Source organism: Hevea brasiliensis, chromosome 9 (genome assembly GCF_030052815.1).
Source record: "Hevea brasiliensis isolate MT/VB/25A 57/8 chromosome 9, ASM3005281v1, whole genome shotgun sequence".
In the NCBI taxonomy this organism is placed as follows: domain Eukaryota; kingdom Viridiplantae; phylum Streptophyta; class Magnoliopsida; order Malpighiales; family Euphorbiaceae; genus Hevea; species Hevea brasiliensis.
Genome location: NC_079501.1, coordinates 19,109,036 through 19,136,811, shown reverse-complemented (window position 1 = coordinate 19,136,811; position 27,776 = coordinate 19,109,036). Strand labels below are relative to the sequence as shown.

The following is a 27,776-nucleotide window of genomic DNA, read 5'->3' as shown; positions in this document are numbered from 1 at the left end:
AAGTGAAATAAGGGGGGGTTTTTAAGCCCGCAAAACCTCTCCTGAAACAACCGCTTCCTCCTTTTCTCTCCCTCAGCTAGCACTGGCAGCTTAGCACAAGAAGAAATGTATCTGCGACAAGTCGCAGCACGTCTCCTAAGGAGGATCCGAATTCCTAAGCAAAGCATCTATTCTTCGTATTATGGAATACCTGCCAACATGTTGCCCAATTTGCTCTCCAGTATGTTACTTTTGTCTTTGTCCATGTTTCTGCTCTTTTTTTCTATGTTCTCAATTACCATTATTTCCAGTTTAGTTATGTCAGGTAAGTTTTTTTTTTTTTTTTTTTTTGGTTAATTGTGGGTTACTTATCTGTTGAATTTATGGGATTATCATCGTTTTCAATCTTCAATATTTCTTGCAATCATCATTAGTCTTGTTAGTTTATTACAGGTACTAGAAAATGTTCCTATAAATACGGTTTTGGAAATTATGGTTCGAGGGCGAATCATAAACGTTCTTTTCTATTGACTATCATGGCTGGACAAGCTGGTAAGTTTCTGTTGCACTGGGTTCTTGGATATTCAATTTTGAACTATGAAATTACTATGATAATGTTTTATGTGTTTTTTGACCTTTACTATGATAGTTTTTCTAACTTTTTTTTTTAAATGTGATGTGAGTGTTCTATCTATGACAAATATGATGTTATTAAAGTTTGCTAGAGAAGGGATGGATTTCATGTAGGCCAATTATTTGTATTGGGGACAGCAGGTAACAGGAGATGTATGATGTTTTTGGATTACCGTTCAAGCAATATATAACTGAAATCATCTTTTGATCCATTGTTCAGTGCTGCTTTTTTTTGGAGGAAATACCTATTTATGTGAAAACATTGAGAGATCAGTGGTCTAACTGAAGCATGTGTTCTTCAGTTCTCTCTTTTGTGATTTGTTATTAGAGTTAAGCACTCAGATCCTTTATGTCTTTCAGAATCTCTTCACCTGTTAAATATTATATTCTACAATCATCTCTCAGTCATTTAGCTGTTTCTCTCTCTCTCCCCCTTTATTTCAGTCACATATCCAGTGTGCTAAGCTTGCATTTGTTTCTTTTTTACAAAATTTCAATACCTGCTATGAACAGAAACTTTTTGATATCTGTCAGCTCTCCAAAGTTAGATGGTAAAAAATGGTAACTTGTTAAAAACTGAGGCTTTCAAAAGTTGCCTCGGCAATAATATATAAGTTAAACCTTTAGCTTTAGGTTGTGTTCATTGTGGTGATGTGAGTTGGCAATCACATCATTGCAACAGTTTACAGTAACTAGACCAGCCAAGTAGAATGGTTTTCTGATCTGTTTGTCTCCCTTTTCTTTTTTCTTCTTTTTATTTTCTGTTTGTATTTGTTAACTGTTTTGATTTGATTGATCCAAGAGCTTTAATTATTATTAGGTTTTGGTCTGTAAAAATTGTAATATCCTGGCTTGATAATGAAGTATTTAGGGGAGGAAACTTATAGCATGGAACATTGTTTAAGATCATGAGTGACTTTTTTTTCCCTCTTGTTTGAGTTATTTCTTCTTCTTCTTCTTCTTCCCTCTTTGTTATTTGTGTGCATATCTTACTTCTCCATATTGCCAAGAACCAACTCTAGTTCTCGAGTTTCAATCTACTAATTGTACTTTTCATAACCATATTGCTTGCCACATTTCCTATGCAAAATAGTCTATATACTTTAGGTTTGTGGCTGTCATGCATCATAGTGGTTGTAAAGTTGGTTGCTTTTGAGATACTTGTATAAAATTGCATCAAAGTGGCTGGCTGTTTTAGTAGAGATTTTTTTTTTTTATTCGATACTTTTGGAGATAATATTGCAGCAATTACTGGATGGAATCTAGGCCTTGTACAAATAGGGTGGAAAGGTTGCTCAGTCTCATCTATTGGATATCATTTCAATTCCATCAACACTAATATTTGCAGCAGCAAAGACTTATGATTTTCAGATGTTATTCATGATTTTTCTTTTTTAATTGAGAAATTGGTGTCTTCTGATACTCTGGAACAAAAAGCAGCATCGCCATCGTTTTATTTTTCTATCTCATAGATCTAAATTCTAGGGCCTTGTCATGTGACTTTTGGTTGTATTTTTTTTACCTGAAATTACATAGGAGCAAGGGAATAATCTTGAGAAGGGAATATTGTATCCATGTCTTTTATACAATTGTTAGTTTCGTTACAGTTCAGCATCCTCGTTGATTTGGTGCTCCAACTTCTTTTGGGGCTTTAGCAATGATAAATTACTGACATCTGTTTTTGGCAATGGTTGCTAATATTTAGTAGCCATTTTCCATGGGATATATGCCAACCCTGTTTTAGCTGATGCATCAAATGGAAGTAGTGCTGAAACAGAATCAGAGGGGGCTAATATAACTGGATTACGTAAAATTGAGGATGGCTCTGTAATATCAAATGTACATACTTCTAAATGGAGAATATTTACTGATAATGGGAGGGAATACTTCCTGCAGGCAAGCATATTTAGCCACATGCGTTGGTTTCGTCTTCTTCTCCTCTCTCTCTTTCTTTCTCTTTCTCTCCTATTACAATTTATAAATTCACTCAAAATTTTGCCTTATCTTTCTGATAGGGAAAATTGGATGAAGCTGAAAAGTTCTTCCTTTCTGCCCTAGAAGAAGCTAAAAAAGGTTTTGGGGATAGGGATCCTCATGTTGCTTCTGCTTGTAACAATTTGGTGGGTCCACTATTCAAATAAATGCTTGTCCTTTTCCAGTTCTAGTTTAAAAATTGAGGTATTTAGAAACTAGAAAAAACTTTTGGTGATATAAGTATGTTTTTGGTTTGCAAATGACATTGTCTATTACTGCAGTTATTTCAAAATTGTGTATCTGAGATTATGGAGGAAATACAGGGTCTAAACTGATTTGCAATTCCATTTCAATGCAAGGTTTTTCCCATTTAAAAATCTTTTTTAAAAAATTAAAGTGTTAGATATATTTTCTGGCATAGGAAAAGGCTACTTTTATTTCGTTGACATTCTTTGAAATTATTTTTCCCCCTTATTTTACATTTGCTATTTCTGGCGGATCCAAAATACAAAAAATTTTCATAACTCGGAATATTTTGCTAGCTGAAATTTGGTCAAAATTGAAGGCAGGGGGAAGGGTTTAAGCCCATCTGTTCATTTAATTTTTGCTGTAAAGGCTCATACTAGTGTTGAGTAAACCCCTTCCAACCAAGGTTGAAGTCTTTGCTAATTCTTTGACCCCAAATAAGTTTTCAACGAAAGTAAGAGTGATTTTCTAGTGTGATATCATTATTTGTCCATCATGATATATTTTTTTTTTCATCCTGAGGTTGAAAAGAAAATTTTGATTTCTATGCATTTTCCGATTATCTGTCATCAACTGTATATTAGTAGCTATTGCTGATTGTTTATGCATTCAAGCAAGTTGTGATTTGGAGAAGTGTTTTATAGGAACGATCTAATGTGTATAATGAGAAGTAATTGTTACATTTGGTTATTGTTCCAGGCAGAGCTGTATAGAGTCAGGAAATTGTTTGATAAAGCAGAACCTTTGTATTTGGAGGCTGTCAAAATATTGGAGGAATCATTTGGTGCAGATGATATACGGTATAGTGTTATTACTTGTGAATTAAGATAAAGAATGTTGCATGTCAGTTTGAGATATCATAATCGTCAAATCCTTTTGAATTTAGGTTTTACTTTTAAATCACAAGTTTCACTGGAATTAATGTTTTTTTTTTCCCTTTTAAAATTTTTGAATATAATTTTAGTTTGTTAACAAACTATTAGTTGCATTTGATCAATTTGGTAAGGAATTTATTGCTGAATATCATTTAATGATTTAAATTGGGTTTTTCTCTCAACTTTAGGATGAGAGACTAGGGTTGAAACTTACAATCATCAACCAGAATTTTCAGGAAAAATGATCAAGGAGGGTTTTTTTAGAGAGGTAGCATATTTGGAGGTGGTTGGTAAATGTTGAAGTGTGGCGTTGGCAGAGATTATTGCTGTACAAAAAGGGTGACCATTTTTGGAATGATCTTGTAGAACATTGAGAGGCTTGAGAGCCGACTTTGATAGATTTTTTCTTTTATTATCATTGGGTGGTACGGTTCTCCTTTTGCAAGATTTGTGGCGGAGATTTACCATTTGAGCTATAGTTCAAACTACTTGGGCATATAGTAAGGTGCACAATCATTGTTCCAAGGGCATTTCAAGACTGGGAGGTGGATTATAGTAGAGATTCTCTAACCTTATCAATGAGAAAATCAATGAAAGATCTTGGAAAATGGCTGAGTTTTGACCTGTGTATATGCACCAACGATACTCATACCTGAGTAGAGGTAACATAAAACAAGGAAACAATCACAATACATAGAAACTCATAAAGAGTCACAACTTTTACTTATACTATTTGTAATTCTAGATGGGAAAAATCTTAATAACTAGCAAAAGCTTAACTTTCACTTAAGAAAAAGAAAATTAAAACTTTTAGAAATTCCTATAAGACACTAGACGGATGTTAGTAAACTCAACTCAATTAAGCCTTTATCCCAAAAATTAGGGGTCAGCTATATGGATTCTCTTTCTCCACTCTAAACGATTTTGGGTTATATTCTCGGAAATGTGTACTGCTTCCAGGTCATATTGTACTACTCTCCTCCAAGTTAGTCTAAGTCTACTCATTTTTTTCTTTCTATCCTCTAACCTAAGGTGCTCTACTTGTCTAACTGGAGCTTCTGTATGTCTACGTTTCACATGACCAAACCACCTCAATCTCCTTTCTCTAAACTTATCCTCAATTGGCACCACTCTTACCTTTTCTCTAATGCTCTCATTACGGACTTTATCTAGTCTAGTATGGTCACTTATCTACCTTAACATTTTTATCTTCGCAACTCTTATCTTAGACACATACGATTCCTTCAATGCCCAACACTCACTACCATATAACATGGCCGATCGTATAGCTATGCGATAAAATTTTCCTTTCAACTTATTGGGAATTTTGCGATCACATAAAACTCTCGTGGCACGTCTTCACTTCAACCATCCGGCTTTAATCATGTGACTAACATCCTCCTCACATCCCCCATCTACTTGAAGGATTGAGCCGAGATATTTAAAATGATTACTTTGGGGCAGTACCACTCCATCCAATCTAACTCCTTCCCTATCACCAGTTTGGCCTTCACAGAACTTGCAATGCATGTAATATGTCTTCGTTCTACTTAAAGCCTTTTGACTCTAGAGTACTTCTTCAAAGTTCTAGCTTTCTATTGACTCTTTCTCGCGTCTCATCTATCAGAACTATATTATTCGCAAACATCATGCACCAAGGGATACCCTCTTGTATATGTTTCGTCAATTCATCTAAAACTAATATAAAAAGGTAAGGGCTTATAGCTGAACCTTGGTGTAATCCTACTGAGATAGGAAAATCTCGTGTCCTCTCCCATTGTGCGCACAATAGTAGTTGTTCCTTTATACATATCTTTCGAAACTTGCATGTACCTAATAGATACTCTTTTTTATTCTAACACTCTCCATAAGACATCTCTTGAAACACTATTATAAGTCTTCTCCAAATCGATAAAAACCATGTATAGATCTTTTTTAACATCTCTATATTTCTCCATCAAGCTTCTAATGAGAAAGATAACGTCCATCGTTGAACGACCGAGCATGAAGCCAAATTGATTGGGAGAGATAGAAGTGTCATGACGTAGTCGATGTTCTACAACACTCTCCCACAACTTCATAGTATGATTTATGAGTTTATTTCCCTATCAATAGTGTAGCTCGAACAAAGTGGTGGGAGTTCAAAGGAGTAAAGCAAGTGAAGTTCAAAAATGAGCTTCTTGAGTCTGAAGTATGGAAGCTAGATATGGAGGCCAATGATATGTGGATACAGATGGCATCAAAGATTAGAGAAGTAGCTAGAAAAGTACTTGGGGAGTCTAAAGGACATGGACCACCTTCAAAAGAGAGATGGTGGTGGAATGAGGAAGTACAAAAGGCAGTGAAGAGAAAAAGGGAATGGTATAAGAAATTACCTAAATGTGATAATAATGAGGCATATGAACAAGACAAGATAGCAAAGAAAGAGGCAAAAAGGCCAAGCAAGAGCATGTGCCTTTGAAAAGTTATATGAGAAACTTGGAACTAAAGAAGGGGAGAAAGATATTTATAGATTAGCAAGGAGTAGAGAAAGGAAATGTCAAGATCTCAATCAAGTTAGGTGCATTAAGGATAAAGAAGGAAAAGTGTTGGTGAAAGATGAGGACATTAAAGAAAGATGGAGAAATTATTTTAATGATCTCTTTAATAATAGTCAAAATGGAAATAGCGTGAATATAGATTATAGAACAATAGAAAAGAATGTAAATTATACTAGAAGGATTAGATCTTTAGAAGTAAAGAAAGCACTTAAGGGAATGAAAGTGGGTAAAGCCTGTGGATCCAATGGAATACCAATTGAAGTGTGGAAGTGTTTGGGAGATATGAGAGTGGCATGGTTAACTAAATTATTTAATAAGATTCTAAACTCAAAGAAAATGCCTGATGAATAGAGGAGTATTTTAGTACCTATTTTTAAAAATAACGGAGACAGAGTTGCTCGAACTATAGGGTAATTAAACTCATGAGCCATACTATGAAGTTGTGGGAGAGAGTTGTGGAGCATCGACTACATCATGATACTTCTATCTCTCTCAATCAATTTGGCTTCATGGAGGTCTTATGGAATGCGTTAGAACAAAGAGGGTATCTATTAGGTACATACAAGTATTAAAAGATATGTATGAAGGAGCAACTACTATTGTGCGCACAAAAGGGGGACACAAGAGATTTTCCGATCTCAATTGGATTATACCAAGGATCAGCCATAAGCCCCAAATTTTACATTAGTTTTAGATGAACTGACAAAACATATACAAGAGAGTATTCCTTGGTGCATGATGTTTTTGATGATATTGTTCTATATATATGAGAGACACGAAAGGAGTCAAATAGAAAGTAGAACTTGAAGTACTCTCTAGAGTCAAGGGTTTTTAAGTAGTAAAACGAAGACAGAATATATATATTGCAAAGCAAAAGAAAGGCCAATGGTGATAGAGGAAGGAGTTAGTTTGAATGGAGTGGCAATGTCCCAAAGTAATCACTTTAAATATCTAGGCTCACTCTTCAAGTAGATGGGGATGTGAGGAGGATGTTAGTCATGGATTAAATGATGGTTGAAGTGGAGACGTACACGGAGTTTTATGTGATCGTAAGATTCCCAATAAATTAAAAGGAAAATTTTACCGCATGTACCATACGACCGGCTATGCTATATGGTAGTGTGTTGTTGGGCAAAAGAAGAGTCGTGCATCATCTATATAAGAGTTGCGTAGATGAGAATGTTAAGGTGGATGAGTGGTCATACTAGACTAGATAAAGTCCGTAATGAAGTATTAGAGAAAAAAGGGGGTGTGGTTGCCAAAAGAAAGAGAGAGAGAGAGAGATTGAGGTGGTGGTTTGGTCATGTGAAGCGTGACATACGGAGGCTCCTAGACAAGTAGAGCACATTAGGCTAGAGGATAGAAAGAAAAAAAGGGTAGACCTAAATTGACTTGGAGGAGAGTAGTACAAAGATGACTTTAGCATTACACATTTTTTTTTAGGATAAAAAAAAAAATCGAGAAAAAAAAAAAGCGAATCCATATAGCCGACCCCAAATTTTTGGGATAAAGGCTTAGTTGAGTTGAGTTGAGTTGTATGTCTCCCTTATTTTTAAAATAGGTACTAAAATACTCCTCCTCCATTCATCAGGCATTTTCTTTGAGTTTAGAATCTTATTAAACAATTTAGTTAACCATGCTACTTCCATATCTCCCAAATACTTTCACACTTCAATTGGTATTCAATCGGGTCCACAGGCTTTACCTACTTTCATTCTCTTAAGTGCTTCTTTACTTCTAAAGATCTAATCCTTCTAGTATAATTCACATTATTTTCTATTGCTCTGTAGTCTATATTCACGTTATTACCACTTTGACTATTATTAAATAGATCATCAAAATAATTTCTCCATCTTTCTTTAATGTCCTCATCTTTCACCAACACTTTTTCTTCTTTATCTTTAATGCACCTAACTTGATTCAGATCTTGACATTTCTTTTCTCTCTTCCTTGCTAATCTATAAATATCTTTCTCTCCTTCTTTAGTTTCAAGTTTCTCATAAAACTTTTCAAAGGCCTGCGCTCTTGCTTGACTCATTACCTTTTTTGCCTCTTTCTTTGCTATCTTGTACTGTTCATATGCCTCATTATTATCACACTTAGGTAATTTCTTATACCATTCTCTCTTTTTCTTCATTGCCTTTTGTACTTCCTCATTCCACTACCATTTCTCTTTTGAGGGTGGTCCATGTCCTCTAGACTCTCCAAGTACTTTTCTAGCTACTTCTCTATTCTTTGATGTCATATGTATTCACATACCATTGGCCTCTACATCTAGCTTCCATGCTTCGGACTCAGAAAGCTTATTTTTGAACTTCACTTGTTTTACTCCTTTGAACTCTCATCACTTTGTTCGAGCTACGCTATTTCTTCTAACCTTACTTGAATTGTTCCTAAACTTAACATCCAAGACCACTAACTGATGTTAACTTGTTAAAACCTCTCCTGGAATGACCTTGTAATCCTTGTATAGAGCTCTATTTGTCTTTCTAGTTAAGAGAAAGTCAATTTGGCTTCTATATTGCCCACTTTTGAAAGTCACTAAATATGACTCTCTTTTTATAGACTAGGTATTTGCTAATATTAGGTCGTATGCCATAGCAAAATTCATGATGCTTTTTCTCTCATCATTTCGGCTACTAAAACCAAAACCTTCATGAACATTCTCATAACCTTGTCTATCACTTCCTATATGTCCATTCAAATCTCCATCAATGAAAACATTCTCTTCATTCGGTATGCTTTAAATTAGATCATCCATATCTTCCCAAAACCTTTGTTTATTCTCACTATCTAGTCCTATTTGTGGGGCATAAGCACTAACTACATTTATTGTTTCTCCTTCTAGTACTAGCTTTACTAGTATAATTCTATCTCTTACTCTTTTCACAGCTAATACAACATCTTTCAATGTCCTATCTATGATTATGCCCGCTCCGTTCTTGTTCCTCTTTTTTCCGGTAAATCACAGTTTGTACCCTGAATTACTCACTTCCTTGCTATTCTCTCCTACCCATTTAGTCTCCTGAATGCAAGCAATATTCATCCTTCTCTTTTCCAAGGTATCCACAAGCTCTATTAATTTTCCTGTAAGTGATCCAACATTCCAAGTACCAACCCTGATACTCCTTCTATCCTGTTCCTTCCTAATTGATCTCCTTCTATGATATCTTTTATTGTTCTCTATGCGTATCTTATGTTCTGTTCCACTATCTGTTCTACTATATGTCCTATGGACTAACTTCTTTACCCTCACCCATCTATGATGTGGGAACCCTTGCTCATTTAACACCACACTCGGGCACCGGCATAGCGCGTCGCTTTCAGTGAGCGTCCTACACCCTTGCATATTTCTCACTACACCCGAGCTCCAATGTAGCGCATCGTAAGTAGAGGAAGCCCCAATGTTTATATCATTTGAATCCATATCATGAGGTGTGACGAAATTTTTACGCTAGTTGTCACCTACCGCAACCCTCCTTCTTTATCCGTACTTGGGACCGGCTAAGCATAAACTACTTAGGCGGAGTTAGACTGAAGTTAGTAAACAACCTTAAATTTCAGGAGTCAGAAATTACTCTTCTATCCCTTCTCAATGAAATATCCATAATTGAATAAATAAAACGCCTAATTAACAATTGTCTTTAAATTAATTTATTTATGATTATGACTTGACCTATTAAATGATGTCAAGCATGCTTTTATAGAATGTTGCTTGAGAGTCTCATGCAAGATGGACCTAAAGTTTCCAAATTTGAAAATTAGGTGAAAGTAATTAGCAATATCCTTTGCCCATGGCTGCATAACTGCTGTAATCTTCTGACATATGAATTGTGCAAGGCTCCACTTCTTTTGTGGAAAATATTTTCTGGTGTTCGGAGTGCTCAAGGGAAATGGTCCCCAAAATAAGTTTTTCATGATTAAAGAGAAAATTGAACCATTTTCAAAGAAAATGACTTCCTATTCTTAATACAAGAATTCATTTTTCTGATTTTTTTCTTTTGTGCCACAAACATGAGAAAATATGGAACACATTATCCGTGGGACAAACGGAGCCTAAATATTATATCATTTTGTCTCCTTCCGCTTGCATTACTTCTAGGATCTTTTTTATGATTCTACAATATCTTTGCTTTGATCAGTTGCTATTAACTTGTTGTAAAACTGAACAATCATTTTCTTTATCATTTTATTCATTGTTACGCAAGCAATCCTGTTGTTTCACAGTGTGGGGGCTGCCTTTCACAACCTTGGACAGTTCTATCTTGTGCAGCGGAAACTAGATGAATCCCGCAAGTCCTATGAGGTAATGGTGTTTTTATATCTCCAGCTTATTATGCATCAGGGTCATATCATATCTATCATATTGAGAGGTTCAATGACTTATTGGTTAAAGTTTGTAGGATTTTGCATGTGTTGTTTTTCCCCTTTTTTTCAGTTGCATGGAGTGTTGAATGTTGTCTTGTTGAAAGCATTTCTTAGAAAAAGAGTTCAGATTCAAGCCTTAAACATTTTTCAGTAGAATGCCTGCTGACAGCTTATATGTTTATAGATGAAGGAAAAGAAAAAAAATTCAGTGGCTCATTGTACAATTCATATGCAGAATGGTTGTGGGAACTGCATATTTTTTTTCTTCACTTTTTTGACTTTGTATCATTTTTCCTTTAGCATGCTATTCTTACCATCTCTTACTTAGGTTGTACATGTACTAGCTGTTGAACTATGGAAATGGCATATGCTTAAACCCCCGGAAACAACATGATCACCTATAGTTTAATATCTATTAAGAACACGGAAATTTCTTTTATGTTCTCTGTGGCTGTATATAGTTATTCAGTTTGTCCCTATTGAAAATTGTCTGGTACATTGCATACATGAATACACACACACACACACACACACACACACACACACACAATGAATATTTCTGTTAGTTTCTCTTCTTGCATTTGTGCTTCTAAAAGCAACAATAGTTTTAGCCTGTGACTAAAACACTACAGGATAAATCTATGACTAGCAGTTCTCTATTATTTTACTGACGAGTTGGATGATCTGTGTTTTTCTTTCCTGCTGATTTTTCTCTGGGCAGCGTGCTTTAAAGGTATGAACAAGTGCTTTATATATTCATTTTCTAGATAGAAATTCTGAGATGACGATTTCTTGTCTGTTTTCAACTTAAATTAACTTTGCAGCTGAGATTCTTAGCTTGAACTTCGAACTTATAGTGTCCAATATCACTTTGTAATCTTTCAGATAAAGGGTCGTGTTCTGGGACTTGGCCATGTAGATTATGCAGATACGTTGTATCATCTTGGAACGGTAAAGTATTCTACTATTTTATTGTTTGTAACATAATTGCTTGCTGTGTTATGTATCAATGTGTATTTGTTGTTGTTTTGCTAATTTTGTTATGTAGGATAGAATAGAAAAAGAATATTTGATATTTCATGCTGCATCTGGAAATTTCTCTTGAACAACCCACAACCCCCCCTCCCTCCCTCCTCTTTCTCTGTCATCTGTGTTCTGTTGACTTATAAATTGCTATAAAATTACAACCAAGGTGCTATATCTGCAAGGCAAAGAAAAGGATGCTGAAGCCGTTATTCAGGATTCAATTCGGATATTAGAGGTGCTTTGCTATGTTTCTCAAAACTAGTGTTGCTTGTGGGATTCTGCTAGTTTTGATTTTTTTTTTCACTGGCATGGCAACCATTTTTTGTTTGTTTATATAGGAAGCTGGCCAAGGGGAGTCAATTATGTGCATAAGGAGATTGCGATATCTTGCTCAGGTTGTATGCTAACATTGTTCAATTTTACATCTATGATACAGTGAACCTGCATGTTGATCACAAATTAATTATAGATATGTTGTTAAGTTCCATTTATGGGATAAATTGCACCGACCGTCTCTCAATTTAGGTGATTATTTCATTTCTGTCACTCAACTTCGATTTGTTAAAATAAAATCTTAACTTTAGTTCTGTTTCAGAAAGTCTCTTTAACCTGCAATAGCAGGTTTACTGGTTCTTTTATTTATTTATTTATTTTTAACTAACACTAAATTCATATTTAATCAAAATAAATCTATAAATTATTATTACTTATTGTTTATTTTTGTTAATATAAAAACTAAAATATTGATAAAATATCATATATTAATAAAATATTATTTTAAAATTTAAAATTTATTATTATTATTATATTATTATTATTAATTTTTCAGGTTGTTACAAATTAAATTTTAATTAATAATAAATAACAAGTATATAATTAATAATTTTATTAATGAATTTAGTTAAAATAAATTAATTTCTTTGATAATAATTATTAATTAATTTAATCATAAGGCAAGAGAGAGAAAAAGAAGGAAAAGAGAGCAAAAAGGGTAATTTTATTATTTTTACCTGAAAACCTGTTATTATAGGTTAAGAGAATTTTTTCTGAAACAAAAATAAAGTTGAGGAATTTTATTTTAACAAATTAAAGTTGAGTGATTGAAATGAAATAACCATATAAGTTGAGGGATGACTGGTGCAATTTACCCTCCATTTATGCTATATGTATATATGTATTTGATATAGAACCACGATAACACTCCAAGGGGAAAAGAAATAAACTCTCAAATTTGATTAATTCTCAATTGTCAATATCAATAATAATAAGTTCTATTAAATACCTAGATGACATAGGTATTTACAGTATAATAACTAGTCCTACTAGTGCTAAGATTAGGAATCCCAGAATAGGAAATACTAAACTGATACTAATTAAGAATACTAAACCAACTCAAAATTCCTAAATAAATAAAATACTACTACTGAATTAAATTTCCTAAATTTCTTCCTAAAATGGGTAGACCTAAAATCCCTAATAGAAGGTCTTGCACTAGTATTGCTCATGCAGAAGACAACTTTTTTGTTTATACATCGTCTTTCATTTGTCTGGTTGCTGAAACTTCTCAATCTTGCTTCTTAATTAAGTAATTATATACCATTTTTGTTGCAAACTTTTTTTTAATTACTTTTTTGGTTACAATAATTTTCTTACCTTTGTAGACATGGTGATTCCTATTTCATTATTTATCTCAAAGTTGCATAATGTTAGGAATGTATAACTTACAATCCACAAAACCAGAGTGGAGAAAGAGAACTATGGGGGGGGAGAGAGGAGTATATGAGGGAAATTTAATTCTGCACTTTTACAATAGTGAATTAAGAAAAATCTTGCAAGGACATGGGATTATATACATCGAAGGAATGTTACTGATAGTAACCAATAAATTGTGCTGTATTTATTCTAACATCCATTCTTTTTCACCTTGTACGCTTTGTAAAAGTGAGGAAAGGGAAAAGGGATATAGTACAAAGTCTAAAACTCTGAAAGATATGTTGGTACATAATCTATGCATTATTTGATTGCATTAAAAAACAAAATAATAATATGTGATGCAAAGTAATAGGCATTTAATGGTTAGACAATAAAAGGAAAATAGTTGATTGAAAAAATTGTAGAATCAATAAGTTCTGCATGATAATAATTATACTTAAAATTATAGTAGGATTAACTTATAAAAGGGATAATAAATGCAAGAAGAAGGGCATGACCAAGACTACGTTATAATAGAAATATAGGAAGTTCATGGTCCCCCTCCCTCTGCCATTGGTTGTGTGCTTGTGTTATGCCATAGAAAGACTAGCATGTGTTTACATGTGTTGCCTGAGCTAATCTGAGTTATATTCTTGGCCTTATTCAGATCTATTTAAAATCCAATCGTCTTGCAGAAGCTGAGAATGTGCAGAGAAAGATCCTGCATATTGTAGAACTATCACAGGTTTGACTTATTTTTCTTTCCCGGCTTTTAAATTTTTGTTTTGGCTTTCTATTTCATTTGCAAAATGTTTCTGTTTATTTGTTTGTTTCATAGAAAATAACTTACTTTTTGTTTTTCCATTGCAACTATGAAAATCAGTTGAAATTTATTTTTTCGGTGTCTTGGAAAATATTGATTTCTTCCCAATATATATGCTTGAAAATGTTTAGACCCATAAGAGATTCATATTTTCTTTTCACAGCTGAATATTAGACAAAATTACACTAAAAGTAGTAAAATGTGGTTGCTGGGCCGCCATTGGCAGCAGTGGCTGATGAAAGCTAGGGATGATCAATGGTAGTTGGTTGTAGAAAGAGATGATTCTCATTAATATCAATTAATCTGTACATGGGTATATATATACAATTGATTCCTATAATTGTGTTCTACTAATTAGGAAAAAATCATAAATAAGAAATCCTAAATAATATATAATATAATCAATCATAGAAGAAATAATATAATATAGTGACTTTCTTTCCATCCTCTCTCCCCTCAAGCATGATGTTAATCATGCCCAACTTGTTAACTTGTTAGTCATAGTCAGCTCCATAGCTCCATTTTTTTTTAAAATAAAAAATCTCTCTCTCTCCTTGATGTGTGATGTGTTGATGTGAGATGATTTGTTGAATCTTTTTCAATAGAATCAATCAATCATATCTTTCATTTTTTTGGTCGCTCCATGAAACAAGTTAGAAAGCATATGAAGAAGCACATGATATCACAACACAATTTTTTTAGCGAGAGGTCTCTCAGAACCGGTCTCTAGTAGTAAATTGAAGTATCCACATACATTCATACATATTGTTGCATAGCTCGCGAGAGATCGATCACAGAACTAGACTACTCTTCTCCACTTCTTTCTTCAAGAAATCAAATAAAAGCATATAAATAAAACGTAACCCTCCAATATGACCCTCCAACACATCTGAATCCCAAAATCAGAAAAACATTCACACATTCAACATTCAATTTAAACCCATATAACCTCTTCACCTCTTTCTGCCGGCCCCTTAACAGATTTCATTCAAGAGCCCCCTTCCAAATGAATTGGGAAGATATGAAGCCGACTACCACACTAAGCATAAGCAATGTGTGCGGTATAAGTAGTTATTAGTGTAATTCAATCACTCTCTACTCTCTCTCTCTCTCTCTCTCTCACAAACTCTCAACTATCTTAAAAAGTTTGAAAGTTTTGGAATTTTGCTTCTTCTGTTGAGTCTTTCTTTCTTTTCCAATTTTCTGTCCTATTTTTTTTTTCACATTTTTTCTTTAGACATATTTTCTTTTTTTAACTTTTTATACCTTCTACTTTAAAAATCTTTTTATTTTTTAAGAAGTCTTTGGGTTGGAGGTTTTTTTTTGGAAGGATTTAAGAGATGAGAATCAGAGAGATGGTGAATGTCATCCACATAGACTACCATAGACTTATACATGATTTCATTGCCACAAATATATTATTTGCAATTGAGTGACTTCAACTTTTTCTAAATTATCTCTTTCCTGTCTTTGCTTCAGCTCCCAAACCCTCATCATAGCAAACCATTTCAAGCCCAAAGGAGAAAGCCAAAAGACAAAAACTTTATCCAACCCACAAACTGAACAACACCTCCAAATCCACATATATAAAAACCCTCCTCACCATGAAGATATGAACCTCCATTATTCAATCCAATTGATGCAGGCATCCAATCATATGTATAATAAAAGAGATAATAAATTAGCTAAAAAGAAAGTAGAGAAATGAGAGAAAAAAGTAAGTAGTATTAAATCCCATATATAAACGCATATTGCTTTTCTCTTGCTTTTCCTTTGCTTAAAAGCTACCAATTAATTTATACCTTTTTATGCATCCAAGATTTTTCCAATTTCTTTTCTTACATTTACAAAAGGCAGCTCCTTTCCATCTAAAGCTTTCATCTACCTCCTCATCACTTTCTCTCATTATCACAGATGATTTATGAGACATAGGAAGAGGGAATAAATAGGGACAAGAAGAAAATTAAGAAGAAAAAGAAAGAAGAGAGAAAGACAAAGAAAGATAGAAAACAAAAGAAGAGATAAGAGAAGAAGACGAAGACGATGAAAACGTGAGAAGATAATGATCTAGGTGAAGTGAAGTGAGATTGATGTGGAGGGAATGAAGGATGGAATCAAGAATCCGAATCTCAAGAGAAGGAATCTCAGATCTCTGAAGAGGAGTAAGGTGAAGAGACAAGAAAGAGGATCTGGAGACAGAGAGAGAGGGAAAGGAGAGATCATTGAGAGGACTGACATTATTTGAGGACATGATCTATGATGGAGGAAATGGAGAATGGACACAAAAAAAAAAAAGATGATGGACAAAAAAATGACACAAGACAAGAAAAAACAAGATAGAGAAACAAGATAGGAGAGAAGGTTTGAAAAACAAGAGATTTTTTTAGGAGAGAAATTACATTTTTTGGAAGACACAGTAGATTTTACAACCCAAAATGTGACACCAAAAGGAAATAAAAAAAAAGTAGAGGAAAATTATAGGGGAATAAAAATATAAGTATTAACAAAAAGTAGGTAGAAGAATAATTAAAGAAAAAACCAAAAAAGATTATCAGAAAAAATCAAAAAAAAAAAATCAAAAGCATCAAAAAAGAGCATTTAATCATCTTAAAAGAGTTTAAAAAGAAAGATTCAAAAGAGTTTTCTTCAGAATGAGATTTTTTTGTTTTGGATTTTTTGATTTTTAGAGGGATTTAAAATTGAAAGAATTTTGAAAATATGATTTTTTTTGATTTATAGAAAAAAATATAATTTAAAATTATCTTTTTCAACTATTCTTAATTAAAAAAATAAAAAAAATATTAAAAAAGTATCAATCAAAAAAAAAATAAATAAAAAATAAATTTTCATTAACAATAAATAACAAAACAAAAAAACGAAATTAAAAAAAAAAAAAAAAATAAAAACAAACACAAGATAAAAAAATAAAATAACAAAACAAAAAAAAAAGAGTGAAGAATGAGATAACTAAAAACTAGATGTGGAACGATGATTAAGACAAACTTTTCTAGGAATAATGCGATGATGCAGACAAACATACTATGAGACATTGCAAAGGTCTTCATGGTGGCAATCAAGAGATGACCAATCTACAAGAAGGAGAAGGAGAAAAAGACCTACAAGGCAAAAGACAGATCTAGAATACACAAGCAAACAAGAAGACACAAGACGCGCGATCTAAAAATAAAATAATACAATTAAACGAAAAAATAATATAATATCGTCAGAAAAAGAAATCAAAAAAAAAATAAAGACAAAAAAAAAAAAAAAAGGAAAGAAATTAAAAAGAAATTTGAAAACACAAAAAAAAGAAAAGAAGAAAATGACAAAAAAGTAGACAAAAAAAAAGAAGTAAGCAAAGAAAAAAGAAACACAGATGACAAAATATGAACAAGAAGAATATAGAAGTAAGAATAGAGAACCCATTTGGATGAAAGTGAGAAAAGACTAGAAAAGATTTTGATTTTGATTAGATCAAGAGACAAAGCATGTGAAAGAACTGAAGAAGAGATAGTGGATTTGGTTGGCTCATCGAATGCACGTCTTGAGAAGTATCGAGGGTAGATCCGTAAGAGATTTTGAAATAAAAATGTGCAAGGAGTTCTCTAAAATTCATCCTTCTTTTTTTATTTGTTGATCATTGATTATTATTCTGTGCCATTCCTCTTTCATTTTTTGAAATTTCTTTTCTTTTTTTATATTTTTATTATGAATTTCTTGATTTTTTCATGGCATTAATATATAATTTCTCCTTTTATTCCTTCCTTCTTCCTCTTCTTCTTTCTTGTTTTTTATTTCCTCCTCTTCCTCCTCTCTTTCCTCTACTTCTCTTTTTTATATTGATTCTGTGAGTTAAATTTACTTGAGTACTTTCTCACCACCAGTTGTCAGAAACTCTTAGTTCTCATCTCTTAATGAGAGAGGTCTCTTCATCGAAGGAAGATGCAAAAGATCTGAAGAAGAAAGGACTCTGAAGGATGGCTGCGAAACTAAGATGGCGAAGAAAACTCATAAATATATAATGTTCCTCATATACAAGACTAAAAATTTACATCGAAACTAAAAAGAAATAAAATCTTCTCACTTAAGATAATTAATAGAAAAAAAAAAATATAATCTATATCAGATTTATCCACAAAATATAAATAAATAATTTATCATCAAAATCTAAAAATCTTTATTAAATATTAAATCAATAAATTTAATAATTCAGAAATTAATTCATTTAAAACAAATTAAATCTAATAAAAATAAAATTTATTTTAAAAATCAAATAATAAGAAGTAAATCAATTATTATCCTACCTCATAAATAAGGTGTCAATAGTCTTCAGTGGGTGGATCTTTCAATCGATGATCTCTGTATCAATCGTTCCGTGATCTTCTCTTAATCCACGGTCGTTTAGTCTTATGATCTCTTTTGTTGTCATTGATCATATCTAACAATCAAATCTAGCAAAAAAAAAAATAATTGAAAAAAAAAAAACTAACAAAAAAAAAAAAAAAAAGTAAATAAAATTAAAAATAAAAAAAAATAAAAAAAAAATAAAATAAAAAAAAATCAAAAAAAAAAAAAAAAAAATAAACAATAAAACAAATGATGGGTAACAGTATATAATAGTAAAGATCAAATGTCAAAACAGAAAGAGGTGAAATAGATTGAAATCGGCTAAAGGTCTCTGACCAAATAGATTCTCATTGATATAAGATTGATGATGATTGTGGATAATGATGATTCTCATTAAAGATTATATTGAAATGATTATGTATATATATAATTATATATAATAATATTATAATTACTATAAATATCACATATTAAATATAAAATATATAAAAATATAAATATATATATATAAATATAAATAAATATATATATAAGTAGCCATTAAAAGTGCCTAGTTCCTCGATGGGTTTCTTCACTGCTTTATTAGATTGTGAAAGTCTGGACAATTACTTCCTTGAAAATAGCTTACTTTTCCTTCTAACTAGGAAAACATTTTCCCTTTCAATAATTTTGCTAAGTGCCCTAAACAATGGAAGATGCAAAAAATGTTTTCGGGAAAATATATTCTGTGAAAACAATCAAAGCATAAGAATATTGTTGTTCTCTTCTTTATATCCCATGCTACTTCTACACGGTATGCATCACTGCCTATATACTTTTAAGATCATAGTTTCAGTTGCAGATTCTTCCATTATGTTGGTTTAATATTCCTCCCATTACATCCCTCCCCCAGAACCCCTCACCACAACCAAAAAAGGAAAATCTTATGATTTCTGTTTATTCCTTCCTCATTTCCTTATATGGGAAATATCTCTGTTTTTTCCCACTAAGCTCATGCAATGGAATGTCTTTTTATCGTCTCATTTTACTGGGGTAATTAGTTTACCTTCTACAAACATTGTATGAAAACACATTCCCCCAATTATATCCTTTTGTGGAGTTTTTGTATGCTTTGCCTTCAGGCCTTTAGATTGTTGGTTCTATCATTTTTTCAAAACTTTTGGCTTTCCCTCAATTTACTGCTTTCATTTTCTTGAGTGTATAACACTCAATACTTGGGTTCACCCCATGAGCCTTGTTTTCATGTTAATTATCAAAAGCGAAACAATTTATATTAAGTTTATAAAGTGCACAATAGTTTGGCTTGTACTTGTATTATATAGGAAAAGAAATATTAACTTATGTATTTGTGCAGTACATTTTTGTACTTGAATCTTGTAGTGAAATTTAAAATTTTAAAATTAAATGCCTTGTGGCATTCAAAATTGACATCATGTAATTGTTAGCAGCATAAGGTTTTATAGCCTTATTCTTTGCCCAGTTATCTATTGACTATTGCTATTATCATTTATTTACCTTAATACCTGTCTTGTAAAACAGGGATGGAAATCTATGGACACTGTAATTGCAGCTGAAAGGCTGGCTCTGACTCTACGGTCAGCTGGCAGCTTAAAGGAAGCACAAGAACTTCTGGAAAGGTAAAAAGTGATAAGAGTAATGATAGAATGAAAGAAGTTATTGTCCAGGATTGACTTATATGTTTTTTTATTTATTTACTTTTTATTTAAAGGTGTCTTGACACGCGGAAAACAATCCTTCCTGAAGATCACATTCAGGTTTGATGTTTTGATTGATTTCAATAAATAAATAATTTACAGAGAAAGGAGTTGATATCGTTTTGGCAATTATGATACAAGGACACGCTTTTATTTGGCCCTTGTGACTTTCTTGATAAAAAAAAAATATATATATATATATATATATATATATATTGCTTCAAATGAAACTTATTTTCTTTTTCCATGGGCAGATTGGTGCGAACATGCTTCACTTTGCTAGGGTGGCAATACTGAAAGCGAATCGACTAAGAAAGATTCACATTGCTGAAGCATTTGCTGAGCTTGATAGGGCAAGAGATCTTTTGTACAATTCAACAAGGTTTGCCCTTTGATATTGTAAAACTTTGTTAATCATATTAATAAAGATTTTGAAATAACCTGCTCTTTGTTTATATATATTTTAATTTGTTCTCTTATAATCCTTTTATGTTTTTTTCTTTTTAAAATTGTCTTTTGCTCTAATTTTTTTACCATTACTTTACATGTGTACTTTGATGATTCTCTATTTCACTTGGTTGTCTGTGGTTCATGTGCGATACTGAATACTGTTATTAAGTATACATATTCCTTGCATGTTTATTATGGAGAAAATGCAATGAAGAAAGTGGCTTTCACAGAGAAAGTGTGCATCTGTAGGGGTAGTTATGGGATAGGACCATGTTGTGTGGGATTTTTAAGGAGCACATAGTCATGATCAATTGAAGAATGCCATGTGCCAGTGATTGACTGTGGCCAATCATTTTATGGTTGAATTAGTACTATTCTGTTTCTCCTAGTTTGATCAAAAGAGACTGTGGCCAATCATTTTATGGTTGTATGGTACTTGTGCACTAAATTTGCACCACACCCTCAGCATTTCCTCTCTTTCTTTCATTAAAATTATTTCTTATCAAACATAACAACAATAATGTAGTTCCATCGGTGGCAATGATGCATAGAGTCTGGGACCTCTTTCTTTTTGTTTCCTTTTCTAATAAAGTAGGGATGTTCTTGCATCTTTTATCTGCGGATGTCTTGAGTGATGCCTTTGTAGTGGAGTTGATGAATTGATGGCCCATTGGAAGTGGACGGTTTTACATGAATAAGGTGTTAATGGCCTAAAAAGTAGTCCCTTTTATATATAGAACTGCTGAACATTGGAGCAGGTCTGCAATAACACAAGCTAAAGTTGGTATCTTGAGGTTATTTTTTACAAATTGTGTCCTTTTGCTTTAACTCTTTTCTTGTTTTTTCCATCTAGATTTGGGATTCCTAGAATATTTGGAGCTCACTTTTGGTTTAAAAACTGCTTTTTTGGCTTCCTGTCAACATGGTTATGCTACTTTTGAATGTTTCTGTCTCAACATTAATAATCGAAAAAGAAAAGTTCTATTAACTTCTGTAGTTTGTGTTGCAATGTATTTCACTGATTCGTTGCTTGATGTTATTAATCCTACCAAATTTGAGTTTTTTATTTTTTATTTTTTATTTGAACCTTCTAAAGGACAAATTCAAGGTAGGAGTTAATTAGTTGACTTTGTTAAAGTTTTCTATTAGAATTCATCTTCTTACTGTGTAGATTCTTACAGATTAGTCATATGCAGTACTCTTTGCATGATAGGATAGCACGGCAAGTTTTAAACAAATTGAGAAACCAAAAAGGCAGCAGGCAAAAGAGTAGGGCACCTGAAGAAACCAGAAGGGAGGGGCGTGCAGCATTGATCATACTGGTCAGTTCCTTTTATTTGTGAAAATTTTTCAACAAAAATGAGCCCTATCTTATAAGATCTGATTAATTTCTTTCCCTTTCTTTTTTTTTTTTTTTTGGGGGGGGGGGGGGGGGGTGTGGAATTTTATTTGATTTTTGCCTTTCTAACTTAAAGCTACAGAAGGTTTATTTATTTATTTATTTTTATTTTTTATACTTGCCCCATCATTTTTCTGGACCCATGTATTTAGAGTTCTTATCTTGACTTGATGAATTGTGGAAAGTTAAAACTTGGACCATAAGAGATCATAATTGAGTTTGGCATGCATGAAGCTAGGGACATTTACGATCTTAGAGAAACAAAAATGCATGTTATTCTCGTTGGGACTCCCCAGAGCTGATTTTTTGGACTTATCTAATGAAGCATGTGGCTACAAGCCTAATTCAACCATATAGATATTCAGAAGGATTCGTTTTATATAAGCACTGTTTTTATAGCTTTACTTTTTATCAGGTTTTTTTTTTTTTTTTCCAATCAGATGTACTTTGTAATAGTGTATGAAATTGTAATATATTAGAGGAAAAGAACAATTTGTTTTATATATATGACCATTGAGCATATTGTGGTCATTTCACCTGTGTAAATACAGTTGACCACCATAATTGCTGCCCTACATGCACACAGAAAGAAGATGAGAAGTGCTTCCAGGATAGCTGATTCTATTTCACTAAATTCCAATCAGAACTTAGTAATTCATTGACTAGAGTGGAGGTCCATGTAATTTTGCATTTTATAAGTGTCATTTATAATTTAGGCCAATATTTCAGTAGTAACTTTTTCATAAAAAATGAAAATAGGAAACTTTTGTTACCGTCACAGATTAAATATATTGTAAATAAATTTACTACTGTTGTTTTTGCTTTCAGTGTTATTTAACTTCGTTTCATTATCTTGTTCTCTCCTATTTTCTCATGTCCTTGTCTATGACGAGTATTTAGTTGTTCATGCATCCATCACTGGACTCACATATAATAGAGCTTGTGTCCATTAATTATTGGATCACGTGGTTAGAACGTTTATCAATTTTCAGGAATTTGATTTTTATTATTTGCTTTCTACTACATAAATAAAGCCATGATAGATTAGTTATTAATTGTCTATTTACTTCTGTTGCATTTATTGAAACTAATTCATGTTATGATCTATTAGTGCATGCAGCTAAAAATATAAAGCATAATTAAGATTGAGCTAGTAATTTTGGATGCTTATGATGTTTTGATCCATAATTTGACATGGAATACGATGGATTTACAGTTGCAATCACTTGATACTCTTGGGCTTTTGGAGATCACAAAACAAGAGCTACAGGAATCAATGGTTAGTGTTAAAGAAGATGTGCAATCAATGATAAGATTTTAAAGTTTTCTTCTTTAATTCCAAAATGCAAAATAATTTTTTGTTGAGTTGTTGGATAATATGTGTTTTGCCTCATTTGGGGAAAATGTAAAGATGTTTGGTCATATACTCAACTCAACTAAGCCTTTATCCCAAAAATTTAGGGTCGGCTATATGGATTTTCTTTCTCCACTCTAAACGATTTTGGGTTAAATCCTTGGAAATGTGTAATGCTTCTAGGTCATGTTGTACTGCTCTCCTCCAAGTTAGTTTAGGTTTACCCCTTCTTTTATTTCTATCCTCTAACCTAATGTGCTCTACTAGTCTAATTGGAGCCTTTGTATGTCTACGCTTCACATGACCAAACCACCTCAATCTCCCTTCTCTCAACTTATCTTCAATTGGCACTACTCCTACCTTTTCTCTAATACTCTCATTATCGACTTTATCTAGTCTAGTATGGCCACTTATCCACCTTAACATTCTCATCTCTGCAACTCTTATCTTAGACACATACGACTCCTTCAGTGCCCAACACTCACTACCATATAACATGGTCGGTCGTATTGCTGTACGGTAAAATTTTCCTTTCGACTTATTGGGAATCTTACAATCACATAAAACTCTCGTGGCATGTTTCCACTTCAATCATCTGGCTTTAATCCTATGACTAACATCCTACTTACATCCCCCATCTACTCAAAGGACTGAGTCGAGATATTTAAAGTGATTACTTTCGGATAGTGCCACTCCATCCAAACTATATTTAAAGTGATTAGTTTCGGACAGTGCCACTCCATCCAAACTAACTCTTTCCCTATCATCAGTTCGGCCTTCATTGAACTTGCAATGCATGTATTCTGTCTTCGTTCTACTTAAAGCTCTTTGAGAAAGAGATGAAAGAAAAACCCTGTATATACTCTTTTTCCCCTTCCTTTTTTCTGCTCTCATATTCTAAAAGAGCCCCATCATCCTTTCTTCAAGCCACCACCTAAGACCCCCATTGGTAAAATAGTCTGACTATGGTAAATTCATACCAAAATATTCTGAATTTTCCATTTAACCTGCATTTGCTCTGTTCAGAGACATGGAATCTTTCGTTATGCATCTTCAGAACAATTAAATATTTCAAACTAGCAAACATATTTATAGCTTAGTCATGTATGTCAGCTTCTGGTAGGTTTCCAACAATCAAAAGGCAAGTACTATCACCAGTATTTCCCAAATTTATAGATCCCTTGTCCTAATTGTAAAAAGCTTTCTGTTGTTACAATGTTCAAGTGTAATTTCTTACCGCTGCAGCTCTAGGTGCCCCAAATTTAAATGCATAATGCCTTGGACTAACTCTAGCAGACCTTTGAGTTCCCTTTGTAATTATTGTCTCACAGTTCAATAACAATGTGTGCTTGTAATGCAAAACAGGAAGAGCATCCTGATCCACCTTCGTTTGGGACTAAAAGTGCATTTTTCCAATGCATTTCTGCTTACAAAGAGGTATACTTGTGGTGCGTAGCCTGTTGAACTTTTTGGTTAAATTATTGATTTTGTAGTAACTGTTGTATGCTTGTGAAAAACTTTTAATTCTGCTTGGTTGCTTCCATCTTGCTCCTCCTTTCTATTCTTTGCTTTTGTGCATGGGTGTGTACATAACTACATATTCATAATTTCAATTAGTATTCCGTAGAAGTTGTTTCAGTGACTTTCTTTCATCTTTATATTTTCACATGCCAGCCATTTATGTTTTCTTCCAATGAGTTCTACTAATTTATTTTATCCTTGCTGTTTTGCTATCTCTTGATCCCTCTCTTGCCAGTGGCTAGACTCTAGTTTAGCTACATTGTCAAATGGAAGAAAAAGTGGTAATAATTGACGTGGAAATGATTGTCACTAGCTCATTGTAGTTTGGCCCTAAATAAAACAAAACTACTGAAAAAAAAAATCCATGCGGTTGGTCTAACTGGTTTGGACCGAGGCTTAGTGGAGCGTCAAAATACAGAAAAAAGGGATTAATGACCAAATCCAAAACTCAAGTCAAATTTTAAGCTACTAAAAATTCTTTTACTTGAGTCAGTTATGCCACCAACTATAACATTTGTATCAATTGTGGTCAGCCTAAGAGGACCTTAAGCTGGACATGCGCGCTAGCACATCTCAAGTGTTGTAGCAAGTTTTACTAGTAGAGATGTAGGAAGAGGAAAAGTTGAAGTTGGTGCCAAATGGTATTGCTGGTACAGAAGAGGGTCTTATTTTTTTTTTTTTAAAAAAAATCAATAGTGAATATATTCATACTACGGAGGTTGTATGGTACTAGAAAGTGGACCTAATTTTTACGCCTTCTTGCTATAAATTTCAAAATGTGGTTTTAGGTCCAAGGGAATGTCCATTTATTTGTGTGAAGTGATTATCTGGGTTTTATATTCACTTGGCATTATGCCCATGCTTTGCACTTACTTATTAATAAATTTTTATATTTTACTTCTAGTTTTATTTTATATATATATATATATATATATATATATATATATATTAGTAGAAATTTAATATATAAGATCTACTTCATGTTTTATTTTACTATATATTATATTTGCCTATACGTGTTTAAATATATTATTATATTATTATTGTACACATGCACATTTGAACTACTCAATTTTTTTTATCAATTGTTATTCTCTTTATATAATTCCTCTTTCTCGTTGTCTCACTATCATTAATCTTTATTTTATTTGGAATATTAAGTTTCATATAATAATATAATGGCATTGAACTAGGTCTTTTCCCTATTAATAACAAATAAAATAAGAAAGAGAGTAAGCTATTAAGTATTTCATTTGGAATCTTCCTAGAAAGCCACATGATAAGCTCTTAAGGAAAAATTAGCTTGTTTTATTTAGATAATTAGATATATAGGATTAGTATGCACCTTCAAATCATTTTAGGTTTTCCTTCTCACATTAGTTGCTTTCTATTTGCTATGAACAGGCATGAATCAACTATCTAATTAACCAGAGTTTTTTTCTTTTCTTTTCTTTTTCTCTCTTTTTCCGTTTATCTAATCTGAAACTTATTTGAAAATATTGGGCATTCACTTAATCGATCAAATTAACGGTTTGGTTTATCAACTTTTTATTTGAAAAGTTGAAAATAAACCTATTTTGGGGGGAAGACATTGCAACATAGCTTATTAATCAAATATCTAACTTCAGTTCTGCATTTAAAAGTAATTACTAATAACAAGAAGTTTCTTCTCAAATAACTCTGAATATCTATAAAAATGTATGAAATAACAATGCAAACACACAATTAAAAAAAAAAAATATATATATATATAGAGAGAGAGAGAGAAGAGAGAGAGAGAGAATTATTCAGATCAGATATCTGGCTAAAATCCTAATCGGATGCAAAAATCTGCATAGTTTGAAAAAATGAACTGATATGAACCTTTCTTTTTTTAAATCAGAATTTTTTTTCGTCTTTATGTACTATTTGCCTGAATTAGCTGTTTTTGAAACAGTTCTTAAGTTACTGTAGACAGAAATGGTAATTTCAAGTATTTTTGTTAGGATGCATCCTCTATTTGACCAGTGATCGGTAGAAAACAATTACATATTATCTCACTAAATATTTTATTCTTTTTATGCGAATGTGAAACATGGTAAATAATATAGGTTGACACTTCAAATTTTTATTTTATTTATTTATTATTTATTTATTTATTTTTTTTTGCAGTTTGAATCTGACAGGTTAATTTCTGATTCCCCTGAAGTAAAGGTTGAGTATCTATCATGCTTGAAGCGTCTTTCAAGCTTGATTAGTAATGGTGAGGTCAAAGAGATAGAAGTCTCCGGAAAAGCTACATTGCAAGAGCTGAATGATGAAATCAAGCGTGTTGAAGGTGAAATTTCTCGTTACAGGAAACATAAATCCAAAGCAGGAGCTTGACTAATGGTTCAGGCTAAAATCAAGCAACACTTCTAAAAATAATGGTGCTGAGTATACGCTAATAACGAATTATTTGTGTTTTTTTTTTTTTTTAACCTTGATTTATGTACTTTCTCATATCTCTTTTTGCAGCCGTCAAATTCTAGATTTTGGATTACATTTCTTAGTTAACATCTCACTGTTAATAAGGGTGTCCACTGTCCAGGACTTCGCTTGAGAAGTTCTGGCTTGGATCAATAAGCAGGCGGACCTGAACGTGTTTCAACTCAAATGAGAAAGGCTATGCAGAATTATATATATATATATATATATATATATATATATATATATATATATATAACACTGTTGAGCGGCTTATTCACTTCTTTTATTCCATATTTTGTTTAAAAGAAATAATTGATATCTTTTTAATAATTATTGAACAAATTGCCCTCAAAGATAGCTTGCCCATTTTGCAAAGGGCTGTAAAT

At 32.5% G+C, this 27,776-nt stretch overlaps 1 protein-coding gene across 7 annotated transcripts; it reads left to right on the top strand.

Moving 5' to 3' along the window:
* Positions 1-27,577, top strand: LOC110645922 (uncharacterized). 7 transcript variants are annotated; one of them, XM_058153297.1, is made up of 18 exons: positions 1-220; positions 433-531; positions 2,321-2,508; positions 2,628-2,732; positions 3,532-3,632; positions 10,475-10,553; positions 11,337-11,348; positions 11,501-11,566; positions 11,808-11,876; positions 11,980-12,036; positions 14,001-14,078; positions 20,043-20,140; positions 20,233-20,278; positions 20,473-20,600; positions 21,882-21,990; positions 23,284-23,346; positions 24,787-24,858; positions 27,094-27,577. In XM_058153297.1, exons 1-18 carry the CDS (start codon positions 106-108, stop codon positions 27,304-27,306), a joined length of 1,698 nt encoding a protein of 565 aa, XP_058009280.1. In that variant the 5' UTR covers positions 1-105; the 3' UTR covers positions 27,307-27,577. The 7 variants fall into 7 exon arrangements, with proteins under 7 accessions (XP_058009280.1, XP_058009285.1, XP_058009282.1 ...); XM_058153302.1 differs by having other exon boundaries at positions 2,318-2,508; positions 24,787-24,869; positions 27,094-27,260; XM_058153296.1 differs by having other exon boundaries at positions 2-220; positions 2,318-2,508.
* Positions 27,578-27,776: the final 199 nt, after the last annotated feature.

Coding starts and splice junctions, on each gene's coding strand:
- LOC110645922 (XM_058153296.1), top strand. CDS start 106: ATGTATCTGCGACAAGTCGCAGCACGTCTCCTAAGGAGGATCCGAATT. Junction 2,509..2,627: donor GGAGGGAATACTTCCTGCAG/GCAAGCATATTT, acceptor TCTTTCTGATAG/GGAAAATTGGATGAAGCTGA. Junction 2,733..3,531: donor CTTCTGCTTGTAACAATTTG/GTGGGTCCACTA, acceptor TTATTGTTCCAG/GCAGAGCTGTATAGAGTCAG.